The 15,476-nt window shown below is 44.2% G+C and overlaps 1 protein-coding gene across 1 annotated transcript in view; it reads right to left on the reverse strand.

The window, feature by feature from the left end:
* Nucleotides 1–15,476, reverse strand: part of CADPS (calcium dependent secretion activator) — a 214,160-nt gene that overhangs the window by 62,246 nt on the left and 136,438 nt on the right. The window contains 4 exon segments of the mRNA XM_068408648.1: nt 2,549–2,566; nt 5,915–6,038; nt 6,797–6,860; nt 7,794–7,895. Coding sequence (XP_068264749.1) covers nt 2,549–2,566; nt 5,915–6,038; nt 6,797–6,860; nt 7,794–7,895 — 308 coding nt within the window.

Consider the following 15,476-nt stretch of genomic DNA (forward strand, 5'->3'; position numbering starts at 1 on the left):
TTGAAAATTACCACTGCTTCTTAACAACCTGCTGTATTGCTCTAGTCAAAACCCGACCTCTCCTGCACCCGCTTCCTCGGCTGAGGATGCTCTCCATGCCTGCTGGGGCGAGTGCTATGTGCAAGATGCTCCACGGCCGGTGCCAGCTGAGGCTGACGCAGCCGAAGCCGCCGCGCTCGGTCCCTTTCCCACGGGTGCACCCGGGTCCCCAGCCTGACGCAGGCACCTGAGAGGTGGCTGCCTCTGCCCAGGCACCGTGGCTGTCCCCTGCTCCTCCGTGGGCAGCACTGACCCCGCGCTGACTGGGCTTCGACTTTGCACCCACCCCAGCACCACCACTGACTGCGTTTTTGAGGGCAGTCAGGCTTCCCCGCCAGCCTGGCCGGGAGGGACACGTCTGGGGAGGATGGTGCGTGCCAGCGATGCAGCATGGTGAGAGCCCTGCTTCCCTGGACAGGGGCTGGGGAGGCTGCGGGACAAGCAAAAACCTGGCATTTTTGGATAGCCCAAGAGTAGCTGATTTCCCTTGGTGACAGAGCAATAGGACTTCAGTGGGTCCATCTGCTCTCCGGTTACTTTCCGCTTGCACTCCGTGCCCCATTGCCCTGCCGCCCCGGCACCGAGCAGCGAGGCGAGAGCTGCCTCCATCCCCATGTCTCCTGCACTTCTCATCTCTGTGCATCAACTCAGCAGTACCACGAGAAGCCTCTCTTTACAGAGACCAAACCCAAATCACAATATGAGAAATGCTCAGTCAGAAAACTAAAAAAAAGTCTATACTAAACACAATCAATTGTCAAACTGACAGCTCTCGCCTTGGCTGGCACCCTAAAGCTGCCTGTACCCAACTCCAGCAGCGCAAAGTGTGGGATCCCTCAGTGCCATGGCACTCCAACACAGTGCAGCACATCTCACAAATCCTGGGCTTAAAAGGGATGGAGAAGTTATTCCTTTCTAAAGGAATGATGGATTCACAACCTATATAAATAAGCAGATGAAGACTTATTAAAAGGTTGCACTTATTAATCTGTTAGCAGTTTTGTCTGATTAATAATTAAAGCAAGTCATTCACCTTTAATTGTTCTAGTGTAGTGTTCTGTTTAGTGTTCTGTTTAATGTTCTATTTCCAATCAATATTTTTAAAGCAAGGCAAGAGACTACACACTTTTCAGAAAGAAGGACACCAAAGGGTGACATTTGTGTGTTTAAGAAGTTGTTTTCTGTATCTTATTTTTATTCTTGCTTCTGGCAAAATAAATAAACAGTCAGGCCAAAACCCAGTCACTTTTGACTCCACTGAAGCTGAGGAACGGGTTTCAAGTTGAGTCCTGCTGACCTTGCCCAAAAGTTTTTCATTTCAGACAACAGGAGATTTGTGGGCACCAAGCAGCGGAGTCACAACTCCCTGCGTCCTTTCACTCCCTCCAAGCATTAAGAAGAAGGAGTTTTCTTTTTAAACGAGCTGGGCCACGGAAACTTCCTTCTGAATTTCTAAACTGTAAGCACGTGATGAGCTGTTGCCAACAAGCGCGATGGTGCATTTATTGTGCTCAATGCACAACAGCCTGCGCTCACTTTAATCTGCTGTAGTTAATGGGAATAGCTGGGATTGTTTTATTTACTATTTGTTTATTTGCACCTCTCATAGCCATAAGGAAAAATTATTCATTTTCTAAATATTTATTGCTATTCAAAATTAATTTTACTGTCATACAATAGTTCTAGATCACGGGCCAAATTTGAGCTGCAGAGGCCTGGGGAAGCCAGGGCAGAACCTGGCCCAGCCTCTTGTACTGCTTTCTAAAAGCAATTTCCCTTTGCAAACAGAGCTGAAATCAACCTGATCCTTTTTTTTTTTTTCCACAAAACAGAACAATCTACTCACAAAAAGAAATGAACAATTCAGGTTTCAAGGACTTTCGAACTAGGACTTTGGGATACAACAGAAACGAGACCAGGGGCTGCAGAGCTCCGCCATCCCTGCTGAAGGGATGGGCGCTTGAGCTGAGCCTTCACCTTGTTACACGTCACCACAGGTTATAAACAAGAGACAAACATGACTTCTGTCCCACCGGATCGTTTGTTACACATTCACAAAAAAATAGAAAAAAAAAATAAATTAAAAACCCAGTCCTCCCATCAGGGCATAAAACAGAAGATATGAAAACCAAAAATGAACGTTAGTTTAGTTATAAATGTGCTTGTTAGGTGTGTTAAATTAATGGCCAAATCACCAACATTTTTTCATCAAAAATGAGCTGCGGTTCTTTTGGAACAAGAAACTTTCTCTCTACAAAGGCTAGATTCTCCTCTAAAACTGTCTTCTAAGAAGATACTGTATTTCTATAAGGTATTTCTAATCTACACTCTATTCTAAGGAAGGAGGAAAAGGAGATTATGTAGACAGCACAAATTAACTCCTTAAGTATTAATGCATCTCCGTTTTCAGCCTGAAGGAGTACATATCTTAAGGAGCTATGAAAAAAGAAAACAAAATAAATATAACTCAACAGTCCTAGCAATTGATAATGCATATACAATTGTTCACCTGCGTCCTTTTGATTCTCTATATGAAAGAGAGAAAGCAACAAGGAGAGAAAAGAGAGAAACAAGAACAGATATGCAGGATTAATGAGCAAGTGGACCGCACAGCCCCCCAGTTATGTGTGATATATGACATTTGAAAAGAAGAAAAGTCGTCCCGTCTCGCCCCCCCGCCTCCCCCCAAAGCATGGGGTTACCAAAAGAAGCTCCTTTCACGGAGGTGAAAGAAAACGCTGCTGCACAAATAGAAAACCAGAGAGGGCGAGCTCTGAGGACACAGAGGGGATCTCCAAGTGACAGCGGGGCTGGGATGTCCCCTCCAGAGCTCGGTGCAAAGAAACCAGTAAAAAAATCGAGGAGAAGAGCAAGTACAGCGCATCCTTCCGCTCGAGAGTTAACAGACAGGAGACATGTAAGATCTGATGTACAGAGAAAGGACAGCCTTATACGATCTTATACACAGGGTTGGGTAAAGATCTTATATGCAGGCAAAGGGACGGCTTTTTCCAAGTGTCCTTTATCTGACCCCTAGCTCACTTCTCCCCGATGTAGCTGCTACCTTTTGATTGTGTACCAGTGACAAGCACTTATACAAATTGGGGTTACACAGAAGCAAAGTAAAAATGCATTCAGGTCACGGACATAAAGAAGAACTGAAAAAACTTACAGACGATCTGAGTTTATCACAAACAGATGGGTTAATCGTCTAACCTGGTTTAGGCTGATAAAAAGTGACTGGACTTCTCACACTGGGTTTCACAGACAGAAGCAACAGACAAGCCAATGCTAAAAGACTTGAAGCAAGGAGAGTGAGTTGGTTTGGATCTGGACTGTCTCGAGGTAATGAAAACAGAAAGAGTGAGGACAGCATGGAGAGGAGGGTGGTAGGTACTCACGAATGGTTAAATCCATCACTTGAGAGGCCAAGCAGAAGACAGGATGCTCATACATTTCTCTCTTTTTCCCTATAAAAGAGGATTTGGGCATGCAAGAGGCTTAGGTCAGAGGTAAAGAGGTTATAGGCTATAGGTCAGAGGAAAACTTTATATTAGGTTAAAAGGAAAGTAGCCGTAGAGTATTTTGGGATACACACAGGATAAAAGGAAGAAATTAAAAAAAAAAAAGGAAAAAAAAAAAAGGTGGGTTAAAATTGGAGATCTACTGGATTAACCATTCAGCATGCCCATGAGTCACAAGAGAGGCTGTGACCATGCCTCCAGAGGTTTGCTCTGAACTGTTTGCAAGAATATAATGATCAAAACATCATGAATAGAGGGAAATAGAATTTCACTGGTTTAAGGCTCCGAGATACTAAGGATTTCAGCCTTCAGTATCTAAGGCTTTCACAGGTATTTCTTCATAAGCATAGCCTCAAGCACTGCTGCCACTGATCTGGTTTTGCATCTCTGACAAAACTCCCCTAAAAGCATGGCTATTCAAATGTCAGCTTTCAAAAGCAAGATTTCAAAGTCATGTATAGTGCACAGGAACGCATCTCACCAAAGTCAATTTGTTACTTGCCCTTCTAAGGAAGTATTTGAACACGTAGTGGACTATGCTCATGAGAGAAAACCTGATGCATGCAGCTGGCGGATGTTGGGTTGTTCAAATTAACAATCCCAGCATGCTTGGAAATTGGTGTTACAACCACTTTTATAGAGATAGTATCAAAAAGTGGCTGTGGCCAATCACGGATAAAGGAGGAGAAAAGCAGAAGAGAGCAGGTAGTGTGGAATGAACTATTTCTCTGAAAAGGTAGCTGGAAAAAAAAAAAAGGTTTGTTGCTTCAAAGTATTCCCAGACCTAAAAGTCACAGTGCAAAAAAGAGGGCAGATAATTAACACAACCAAGAAGAATTGAGGCACAAAAGGAAAAGTACACACTAACTGTTCTACTTTGGAAATGAATGCATTTTTACTTACAGATCATAAAGTTTGTTTTTGCATAGATTTATCTGAAAGAAGAGAGCAAATCTTACCAAAGAGTTAGTGATATTTACACAGAGAACCTAAGGGAGCCAGCCCTGGGTAGAAGCATCCATCAACAGAAAAGCTGCTTTTGATTCTCAGTCCTTCTCCATCCTCGTCAAGTATATTTAAACATTGCATTTTACAGAATACACCAATTAAAATATCCTGTGAAGTTGAGTACTTCGATAAATTGCCTGATAATACAGTGCTTATGAAACCTTCGTTCCTTCTCTATTTTTGTCACTCATTACCAAGTCAAGAGTTGATAAACATCCTTTTAGTGCCCAATTCTTAAGTGTTTCTCACTGGATGCATAGCAATGAATTCATTACCACTGGTACACAATTTGCATCGTTAGACAGAAAAAAAAAAAGGAAAAAGAGAGGACATGTCATGTACAGAACCTGGACAATTTGTCATATAATAACCCAATTTTTCATGTAAACAAGAACTAAGAGCAAATCAGAGGGAGTTTTGGGGTTGTTTTTTTTTTTCCTCTCAATATTGTCCCAGAGGCATACAACAATAATTTCAGCTGTGGGAAAGCTTCACATCACACATGACAGAAACCCAAAGTCTAGAGCAGAACATACCATTCATCTGGAACATACAGGTTTAAGCAATTGGGAACTAGGATAAAGTTGGGTAGGAGTTTCAAGTTGGGAATAGCAGCCAACAAGGTACCAACATAAACTCATTAACATGTAAAGAACGACTGGATCATAGAGCTTCAGCTAACACGTATCCTCTAGCAAGCTTTAAAATGTCTTTTTGATGGCTACATGTGTCTCTGGTTACTGGTTATTATTCTCTCATAACTTAAAAGGTTAATAATATCAGCTATGCCGGATTTAGAGTGACAAGAAAGAAATCTGATGCAAGTATGGGATCACTGATCAATGACTGCTATACAAACTGCAAAGACAGTAAAACACTCCCAGAAAAAAGACATTTTAAATTGGCTACAAATGATTAAGCATAGATTAAACAGTTTTTCAGCTTCTTATTTTTCATTTGTTTCCTGAACTCCACTGTCACAAGCAATTAGCTGCACTATACCTTCAGCTGCAAAGATGACATCCCAAGTATTTCTCGATTCGTTTTTTAAAACCACAACATGAGTCTGAATACTACACCACTGGCCAAATGCACTAACGATCAAAAAAAAAAGCTACAGTTCCTTTTAACTGTTTCTTCTCTCTTTTCCAGAAAAAGAAACGTTTTGTATAGCTTCCATTCTTAACTGCTTCCAAAGCCAACACCACAAAAATGATTCAGAATCACATCAGTTTTATTGACAAGCGAATAAATAGCAAATGCACTTCTTTTAAATAGCTCCCAGCCACAGTTGCCACCTAGAAATATAACAAAATTGTAATTTCACAAAGAAAGAGCCTTACCTTCAATTTTGGCATACTCTGATAGTCGAGTATAATTGACTAGAGCTGCTTGCTCCAAGCATTTACGGATGACTGTTTTTACCTCCTCTTGAGGGACCGGAGTAACTATGTCTTTCATCAGAACCTTGACACAAGAAAATCTGATTTGTTGTGGCATCGGGCACACAGAACTGCTTTTCTCCAAGCCCAGCACATACATCCATTCCTACACTAGAGCTGCGTGGCTCTCGGGGTATATGTACAATAGACAAGGTCACCTTGGCCAGCTTGAGATGTGGGACCTACCTCTGTTGTATTACTCCCCTTCTGTATCTATACCCTATGGCATGCCCTGAAATCTGTGCTTCTGATTTTTTAGGGCATGACATTAAGATCTATCACAACTTGCCCAGTGCCAAGCAACATTACGCCCTTCCTGGGCTCTGCTGATTGACTTGGGTTTAGGTCTGGGGTTGGCCATACCATGGGTTAGCCGGGGTAAGATGTTGGAGCAGCAGGAAGGCAGAAATAGGGATGGGGAGGATGATGGTGAGCAGGTTTCCTACACCCAGGGGGAACGAGCCTGCCTCGAGATGGAAATTTCACCGGACAGCAGCCAGGCATCGTTTACAAGGGTTTGCAGCGTAGATACTTGCCAGCGAGATCCTCCACCCTTAACTATCAGCACAAACGTAGGCTGTGCTGCCTTTAGTGGCCAGGCTACACACTGGCCTCTGAGCTGGACCAGGAGAGACAACAACCCCACCTAAAACCCCACATTTCAGTATTAAGTATAATTAATTACACATCCTGCACAAAAGCAACAGTTCCTCAGGCTCTTCTGGATGGTAAGATACATGAATACAGGTAATTTTAGTTACTCTCTGTTATTCTTACGCTTACCCTTTCCAGCAGCGATAGAGTAGCTTTTAGTGCACCTTCCGGACGGCCAAATGGAAAGCAGTACCTAGAAAAACCACATCACGTTAACGTCAGGGTAGGTGCATATGAACAAGCCTTTGCAGAGCTACAAAGATGCTTTCCTAAATACGCCCAAGCAATTCTCTAGTCCTTCTGCCCAGAATGAGCAGTCTTTCTACAGGGTTACTTTCCAACAGAGTTTAATGGTGTGGACACTAAGGCAGCAAAACAGAATAAGGGGGAGTAAGAAGCTGATAGTTTTAGCAGCTTATTAAATCTGGGTGTCACCTGAAGAGTTTTTAGCTCTCCTAGGAGAGAGTTAAATATCATCATCTTGTAAAAATGGAAAAAAAAAAGCCCCTCTGGAAAGGACATTTCCTTCCAGCCGGAGACCCGTTGATGCACCGGGCTGTAGGTAACAGGCTGAAGCAGCCACCGTCCCCGGCGAGTGGCAGCTCCACGGGGCTCACGCGGGGACTCTGCGCGCGGATGCACATCACCCGTCTGCCGGCAAACGTGCACCGCCCGCTCAGGACCCGGCTGGCGCGCAGGGGGCAGTTCATCCCTTTTTGTGGGGGCAGCATCCATCCTTCCTACACCGTGACAGCAGGCAGAAAGCCCTGCCTGTCTGAACACCAGAGAGGAGGGAAAATAAATGGGTAATAATTGAGCAGAGGGGACCAGAGAAATGAGAGGACAAAGGATTTTTTTTTGGTCTTAAATTTCACAAAAAATCCACAGCATGACCATGCCTATGGGAGCAAGATAGTTTGAAACACCCTTTAAAGGTTATATATTTAAAATCACTCTCCAGCTACAAACATGCTACAGTGCAAGCTTCACTGCCCTGCGTAGGTCTGTGCCACTTATGCAAAATTCCCGTATGCATTCAAAACCTGCCTTTTGGCTTTGCTGCTTATAGGAGGGAGCTGGGAGGAAATCAGTCCTCTCGCATTCAGCCTGGGCTCTCTGCCTTTACCTAAAATGCGTGATCTGATTCTCCAGAAGCAAACGAAGCCGCTCCTTGATCTCTTCGAAACGCTCTTTCTCGTCTACGGTCACAGTTCCTATCCCATCAGGCCTGGAGGAGAAATGCCACAAATGACTTGGACTCCACCTCGCCACCCTGGTAACCCGTCCCCACCGCACACAGCATGCTGTCCTCTCGGAAAGGGATGTCACCAACTACGAGACCCCAGGACAGAGGATGTGCCACGTCGAGACACAGGTGGTCGTGGCAGCACCACGGCCGAGGTATCAGAAATAAACAAATAAAGAAATATCCTGTCTCAGAGTGATAATCTAGATGTGGAAACCCCCCTCCCTCCTTATTTTTTCCTGTGATAGAGAAGTTGGAAAAAGCAGAATCCCCTTTTAAATACAGGCATATGACAGGGAGCGCAATGCCAGCTCTCACTGCAGGATCGGGCCCACTGCTAGCAAAATAGGGACTTAATTTCTGCAGAAAAATTCAGCTGCTAATTTAACACTGTTCACAGGATAAAAGAATATTGACAACAGGCATATATACAAACAGAATATAAAATTCTGCCCTCCTTCATAACCGCTGAATCACCCTATTACAGTGATTTCTTGAAGTAAACCATCTTCAATATATTCTGCTGAAATGTGCCTAGAGAGCGACATGCATTTTGTATTTGAAAATGCAATGCCTTTTCAGCCATTTAATTTTAATTTATAAAAATTAACACTCCGATACGATTTATGAAAGATTTTCTCGGACTCTGTATGACACTCTTGTATCTCAGGAGTGCACAGGAGCGCGTTGCGAGACACCCAGGTCCTGCTGCCTCGGGGTATTTCTCATCTCTCACAGAGCACGGTGTGCAGGCGAGCCCCAATGAAGCTCTCCCGGGGCTGGATGATGCGCTGGTCCCCGTGGCTCTTTCACCCCGCACCTCTGCTGATGCCAACCCATCTGAGAGCCGAAAGCAGCAATCCCCTCCTTCTCCCCCACACCCACATGGCAAAATAACGCAGAACCCCGGGCGAGAGGAGAGAGCGAGTCTAATCCACCCACCAAAGGAACCGGACGGGCAGACGACCGACGGCACCGCTCCCCAAAGCCTACGGATTTGTGTGCTCCTGGGCAGCTCCGCTGGCACAGGCGCTCTTTAGGTAATGTAAGACGTCTTAAAACTGAACAAATGTTCTTACTTAAAGGCCTCCTCCAGTGTTCGGCTTAAGCTGCATAAATCCGCTGTTCTAGACTGGTTTGGCTATACAAAAGACTTGGCAAGGGATTACAAAGCTTCTAATGAACCTCCTGTCAGGGGTTAATTGGTTGGCTTTATTTTCCTCTTAAAGAATCAAAGGCCTTAAACTTAAAAAAAAAAAAAACAACCAACCTATAAAAAATTAAAAGCTATAAAATCTGTACAATCACTTCTCCTTGACCCTGCATTTAAGCAAGCTCTTAATATCACAAATGCGAACTCTGATATTCCAACATAGGTGAATAAACCATTAAAATATTTCAGAAGAGGAACCAGCAAACCTTACATGATATTTACTGCAAAATTTTAAAGCTAAATATACATTAAACAAAACTTGCAACATGGACACAGAAAAAGACTTGAATACCAGGGGATGTATTTAAATTTAAACAGCATTTAATCGGAAATCTTTACTTGATTATTTGCCAAATTCAGTTGTGTATTAAGGAAAAAAAAAGGAAAAAAGATTTAGGCTGAAACTTGGATAAAATGTCTCAGCTGGGGAACACATTTCATAAACAGTTTTGGAAGTATGGATCTGGTCTCATTAGTACCTAATTAGGACTAGTTATTTTGAAGAAATGAGCAAGCCACAAAAAAAACCAAATTAGATATTGAGCAAAGATTAATGTCTGAACACGCTTAATATATTTTTATTCCAAAGTTCCATAAAATATTTAATATTCAGAGATGTTCATGCCTTTTGTCATGCTGTGAACCTCGCAGAACCTGCTTTGCTCCCAAGCAGAAGAGCAGATAACTCAAGACAGACCTCAACAAATGCCGTACATTAAGGGGCAGGCTTGAAGCCCTCATTTGACTTTTGGTATTCAGTTCCTCCCCGTACCCATAACAGCTCACAGAGTGTCACTAGGTTAATTGTATCAGCGCTGACAAACGAGGCAGGAAAAGCCGCCTGCCCTGGCAGTGATTTGCTGATGGACTGGAAATGGTCTGAAAGTTATGTTACCCTTTGCTGGGTCAATAACCTCAACCGGTGAGATTTAATGGCAGGCTCTGACAGCTCAGGTTGGGTTGCAGCCCTTTTGCACGAACTGCAGTTTCTCACTGTACTCAAAGGGCTTCGGTTTTGCCAGAACTGGTTATTTAGTGCTCACCACATAAGGACTCATGTTGGACACCCACAACGTGCTGACGTGACAGCATCAGTCATGTCCCAGCTGGGCAGTGTTGGCTCTGGAAGCATCGCTTTGAAAACGCTGACCCACACGAAGATGAAAGGTGGGCTCTGGAGAACCAGCCTCTGGCCAACGCGGCTCTCGCACAAGTCACAACGCTCCAAGGGATGCCAATCCAACCACCAAGGTGCACGTAGACCACATAGGCTTAACCCGTGGTCACTCCCTGGTCTTCGCCTTTCTCGGGGTCTTTGTGAGCCAGGAGGACACCTAACCCAGTGGCTCCAGCCACCGCTCCCTCCACACAGGGCCTGCCGCATGGTGTAAAGGCACGCCGCTCTTGCGTATCATGCTACTGCAAACTCGAGACAATCTACAGGTCAGCTGTAGCCATTTTTGGAGCAGCGTGGATGTCTGGAAGGGCCTGCCAACCGAGAGCCATCACCACGGCAAGGACTCCCTTTCTCACCCAGCTGTGGACTATATTGCATCTGACATGATGAGCATCTCTTGAATCTACCTTTCAATTTTTCGGCAAACCATTTTCTCACTGTCCTTCACAAAGTTGACATTTTCGGCAGCATGATAGGAAAGATGTCATGTCGGCTGCTTTTCAAGTTGTTGTCACAGTGGTTAGCACCAGTTCTGTCATCTTTGCTTTCCTCACAATCCCCCATCTTGAGCCATGTCACAAATAATAATACTTCCGATGTTTTTGTCAAATTTCAAATACTATAACCCAGCTGCACATCTTCGGATTTACTAGTTATGTTAATCTTTGTTGCTCATCTTCCCAGAAGCTGAAACATTAGGAACTCATTAATTAGTGACAAATGCAGGATATACATAGAACTAGAAAAACACTACCAAACGCCTTGCACTTAATTTATTAGCTTGATAATTTTGAAACCTAATTAAATATTCAACTCAAGTATACTTTGAAAATGTAATCTTTTTGAGGGAACATATTTATTTTCCCTTTTGCAAGAACACAAAGGGTATATAGCTCAGCATCGCTATAATTTAAGATTCACTTCTGTGCTCTAGACAATTCTAATACATGGCTGACAGGGATGAAAAAAAATCCCCAGGAGAAGCTCAAGTTGCACCAGCTCGTTCTGATGCTTATCAGCAATTTTGTTTTCAGCAAAGGTCTCCAGCTCAACTTTGATATTTGCTATTTGATCTCATGGACTGAAGCACCGACTCCTCCAGCGAGCAGCATTTGTGCAGCAAGGCTGGCTAAAATGCAGCTGCAGGAAATGGATGTTCTCACATGCAACCCACAACCACGTCGTTATTAAACTGAAGCAGTGATGGGGAATGAGAAGAGAGTAAAAGGGTGAAAAAAAGTTCTGCATGTACATGGTACATACATGGTACATACAGATACACGAGAGACAAAATGGTCTGGGTCTATGAATTTGGGTCAACAAACAACACAAATGTCTCCATCTGTGTGGAGACACAATTTCATCTGATACTCTACAGCTCCTGCTCACGGACACTTGAGGTGTACGGCAGAAGTTGTGGGCAGAGAGGAAAGCAGAAGGGCAAAAAAGGCAAGAAAAATAAATAAGGAAAATTTTAATTATAAGTAAACAAGTTTCAGATCACTCCTTCTGCTGCAGATTCACTATGTTGGCTCTAAACTACTAAATTCCCACTGTAAATATTTCATATGAAAAGTTTTAAATGTCGCTTTCCTAATCCCCCCTCATTTTTAAGTTTTAAGTGACGAAAACAACAACATCAACAAAGCAGGTGGTGAAATTAAAAAAAGGGGTTGCAATTTAAACAGCAAAAATGATAGTCCTTGTTTAGCTTAGATGGTTTGTGCAAATTCTGGGGTTAATTATAAATTATAATTAGGATCTGTGATCCTAAGGCCACTGCTTTATTCTACAAGCCCCGCCTCCCCCCATGCCCTTTTCTAATTATACCCGGTGCCCCCAGGGCTAGTTATGCTGCTAAAACAAATATATCAAAATGATTTTTAACAAAGACCAATATATGAAGCAATAGCATGCATTTGTATGCAATTATAAATATACAGTATAGCTCCAGTGGGTTAATCTCTTTGACATAAGCCTGTATGAAATACCATGGCGGCTTATAAATGAAAAGACATATCATCTTTTACACCTTTTATGTTTAACTTGTCTACACTTTTTTTTTTACTGGGGAAAATATTGCTTACACGTAGCAAACAGATCTTTGCACGCACTGTGAGCCCTGGCATACAGAGCCAAGGAGAAAAAAAACAATGTCAAAAACTGATGCAAATAATTTGATTTTTAAAGTAACAACTCAAATATAAAACACGTGCTGCCTTCAGCTCCCTTGCTGGTTGCCAGGTGCAGCACATATGAGCTATAGAGTAAACATCGATGATTAGTGCCTTGGACGGCATGTGTCAGGATAGGCTTTCAAAGGATCCCTCGCAGGAAGACTTGCCTGCGCGGAGTCCCACCGGTTGCAGGGGACGGGCTCTGGGGACGTGGGCAGGACCACAGCTGCCTGCCTCCTGCCTCCTCCATCTCCCCCAGCAAATCTGACCTGAAAGAGCCCACCTGTTTAGACCCCTTGAAAAAAAAAACCCTTATTCAGCAAACATCGATTTTCCCCGACTCCCCTTTCTTCTGGGAATTCACACCGTGCATGAAATGCCGGTTGAAAGCCCTTTGTTCAGCCCAGCCCTCCGCCCGCTCTCCTGGGCGCTGCCCTAGCCGCCCGCTCGAGATGCTGTGGAGCATGGGAGCCATTTCATCCTCCCAACTCCTGCCTTCATTTCGCTTGGGCTCTCCTCCACGCCGCAGCACCGAAGCCAAGTCACGGCGCATCACTCCTCACATGCGATCTGCACCCCTGACGTACCGCGGCTGAACCGGATAGTTTCTGAGCACTGCCATCCTACACCCATTGTAACGCATCACGTCAGCCTGCCGCACAGAGCTGGGTGTCTGCTGGTGGCTGGCAACCCACTGCCCTTCAGCACAGACGCCGGATCCTATCCGACAGACAGCCGTAACGCACGCCATGTCACAGTGGGCTTATCACGGGGCTGGTCGGGACACGGAGCTGGCACCTAACAAAAGGTTATGGCATTACGCACTGCCAGATTTTAACCTGCCTTACCACAGCCAGGGCTACGCATCTGAACGAGACATGGGACCTAAACACAAAGTACTAGGGAAGCATGTGAAGATACTCTGATGAAGCGTTCATATATTTACTACCTCTTTTAAGGGACCAAAAATGCCCTGTTCTGTTTTTTTTTAACTAGCTGTACGGAAATCTTGCCTTTACGTGAAGCATCCAGATACGTAATTAGAATACAATGGAAAAACTTACAAATATGTTATGCAGACTTTTCAATTCCTCAAGGTTTATGACAATAACATAATTTCTGTTGGCTTAGTTGTAAAAAACTAACGAAAGCTAATGCTAATGTTAGCTAATAAAAGAGCTGCTTCTTGAAAACAAGTTTGATGCTGCAAAATACAGCTTACAGAGGAAAGGGCAAATCACTGATACACCAAATTAATTAATTGAGGGACTTGCAGCTGGTTGGACGTTGGATAAATAGTCATTGAACAACCCGCAGAGAATGATGCTGTTCAGTCGTTATTAGAGTGGAGGGGATTCAGTCTGCCATCCTGATTTTGGTAAGCTTAGTGTCTTCTAATACGCAGCATGCACACAATCAATATTTTAGTCTTATTTTTAAAAGTTTGGGATTAGCAAGCCAACTTTAACATTTAAAAAGAAAGTTATTACATGACTAAATCCAAAAAAGGCACATGCGAAACCAAGGTCACTCCTGAAAGCCACTCCTTTGAAAGGGGCAGGAACCACTGCTCAAGGTTTAGGTACTCGCTTTGGGCCTAGGAAAGCTGAGCTCAACTTTCTGCTCCACAAGACTTCTCCCGTGAGCACAGGGAGCAGCGAGGCTCCTCTAACACATCACTTCTCTGTGTGCCAAACAACGCTGGCAGAACTGACACAGCCCTCCAACGTGAGGACAGCGGCAAATATGGAAACAGAAGGCAGGGAAAGACCTGGTCGATCATGTAAGACCTTTCATAATTTTACCCAAAATCATGATGTCTTCTCAAAACCATTCCTGCTTCTTGCCTTCCCTAGTTTTTTGGAGGACTATTGATAAAGAAAAGCAACAGCCTCAGTACTATAGTGGTGGTACCAAAAGCAGACAGGCATCAGTAAACACACAGCACGTGTTGTCGGATGTGTGAATAATGCTATGCCTTTCTTACCCATCACATAGCTAAACACATCAGAAATCACATCATCTTTCATAATGGTAGGACTTTACAAAAGGCATCCAGTGATACCTGGTGGACAAAACCCTGTGATCAACTCACTAGTGACCACAACAGTGAAAAAGCCTGGAGCTCCTCAGCCTTAGTGAAGAGCAAGCACCTGGGTAACAGCAAACCATTCAGCAATCTTTGGCTGGTCCCTGCTTTGCTGACAGCCCGCACCTTACGTATTCAGGTACGGTGAGACTTAGGACAAGCAATTTACATTTAACTCCACTTTTACTTGGAAAATGATGAAATTAACAGGAAAGTTAAGGGGATTGTCATGCAAATAGCAGTGATTTAAAGCCTTGGTTTGGAGAGAATATGTCAGGTTTTCAGGGGTCTGAACAAGCTACATGAGCACAAGAGAGCAGGGGGGGAAACTAAACTCTGACATATAAAGCAACAGGGCTCCAAAATATCCCCCAAATCACATTTTGACCATTTCACCTGCGGCTGCAGGGCCAGCGCCGAGCTGGAGGTGCGTTTCCACCAGCAGCCGTCCTGCTCCCGTCCCGGCTGTGGTGCGGTGGCTGTGCCACCGAGGCAGGAGCCGGACAGGCGAGGAGGCGTCGTCCCCGTGCTGACGTCTGTCATCCTGTCAGCCTTGACCTCCAGGCTGTCTTCAGCACCCGCACCGCAGCCTGCCCGCACTTCCCCGCTGACTGCGAGCGACTGTTGTCTCGCTGCCTGACCTTATGCGAACACGATGCAAACAGACAGCCCACCTCAGCTCCATCACTGTCTGCCGCTGATACAGGAGATTGATAGCCACGTGGAACTAGCTCCCTGCTCCAGCTTCATTACTGGGTGGCATATTCTGACTGACAGTCAACCTCATTCTGCGGAAAGCTAAACCACCCATTCGGGTTTTTTTTACTGTCTAAAAGTGAAGGAACTTCCTTTTATAAAGAAAATTGACACTTCCACAGATTCGACAGAAAAAGAAGCCTTTGTTAAA

The sequence above is a fragment of the Nyctibius grandis genome, chromosome 10 (genome assembly GCF_013368605.1).
Source record: "Nyctibius grandis isolate bNycGra1 chromosome 10, bNycGra1.pri, whole genome shotgun sequence".
NCBI lineage: Eukaryota > Metazoa > Chordata > Aves > Nyctibiiformes > Nyctibiidae > Nyctibius > Nyctibius grandis.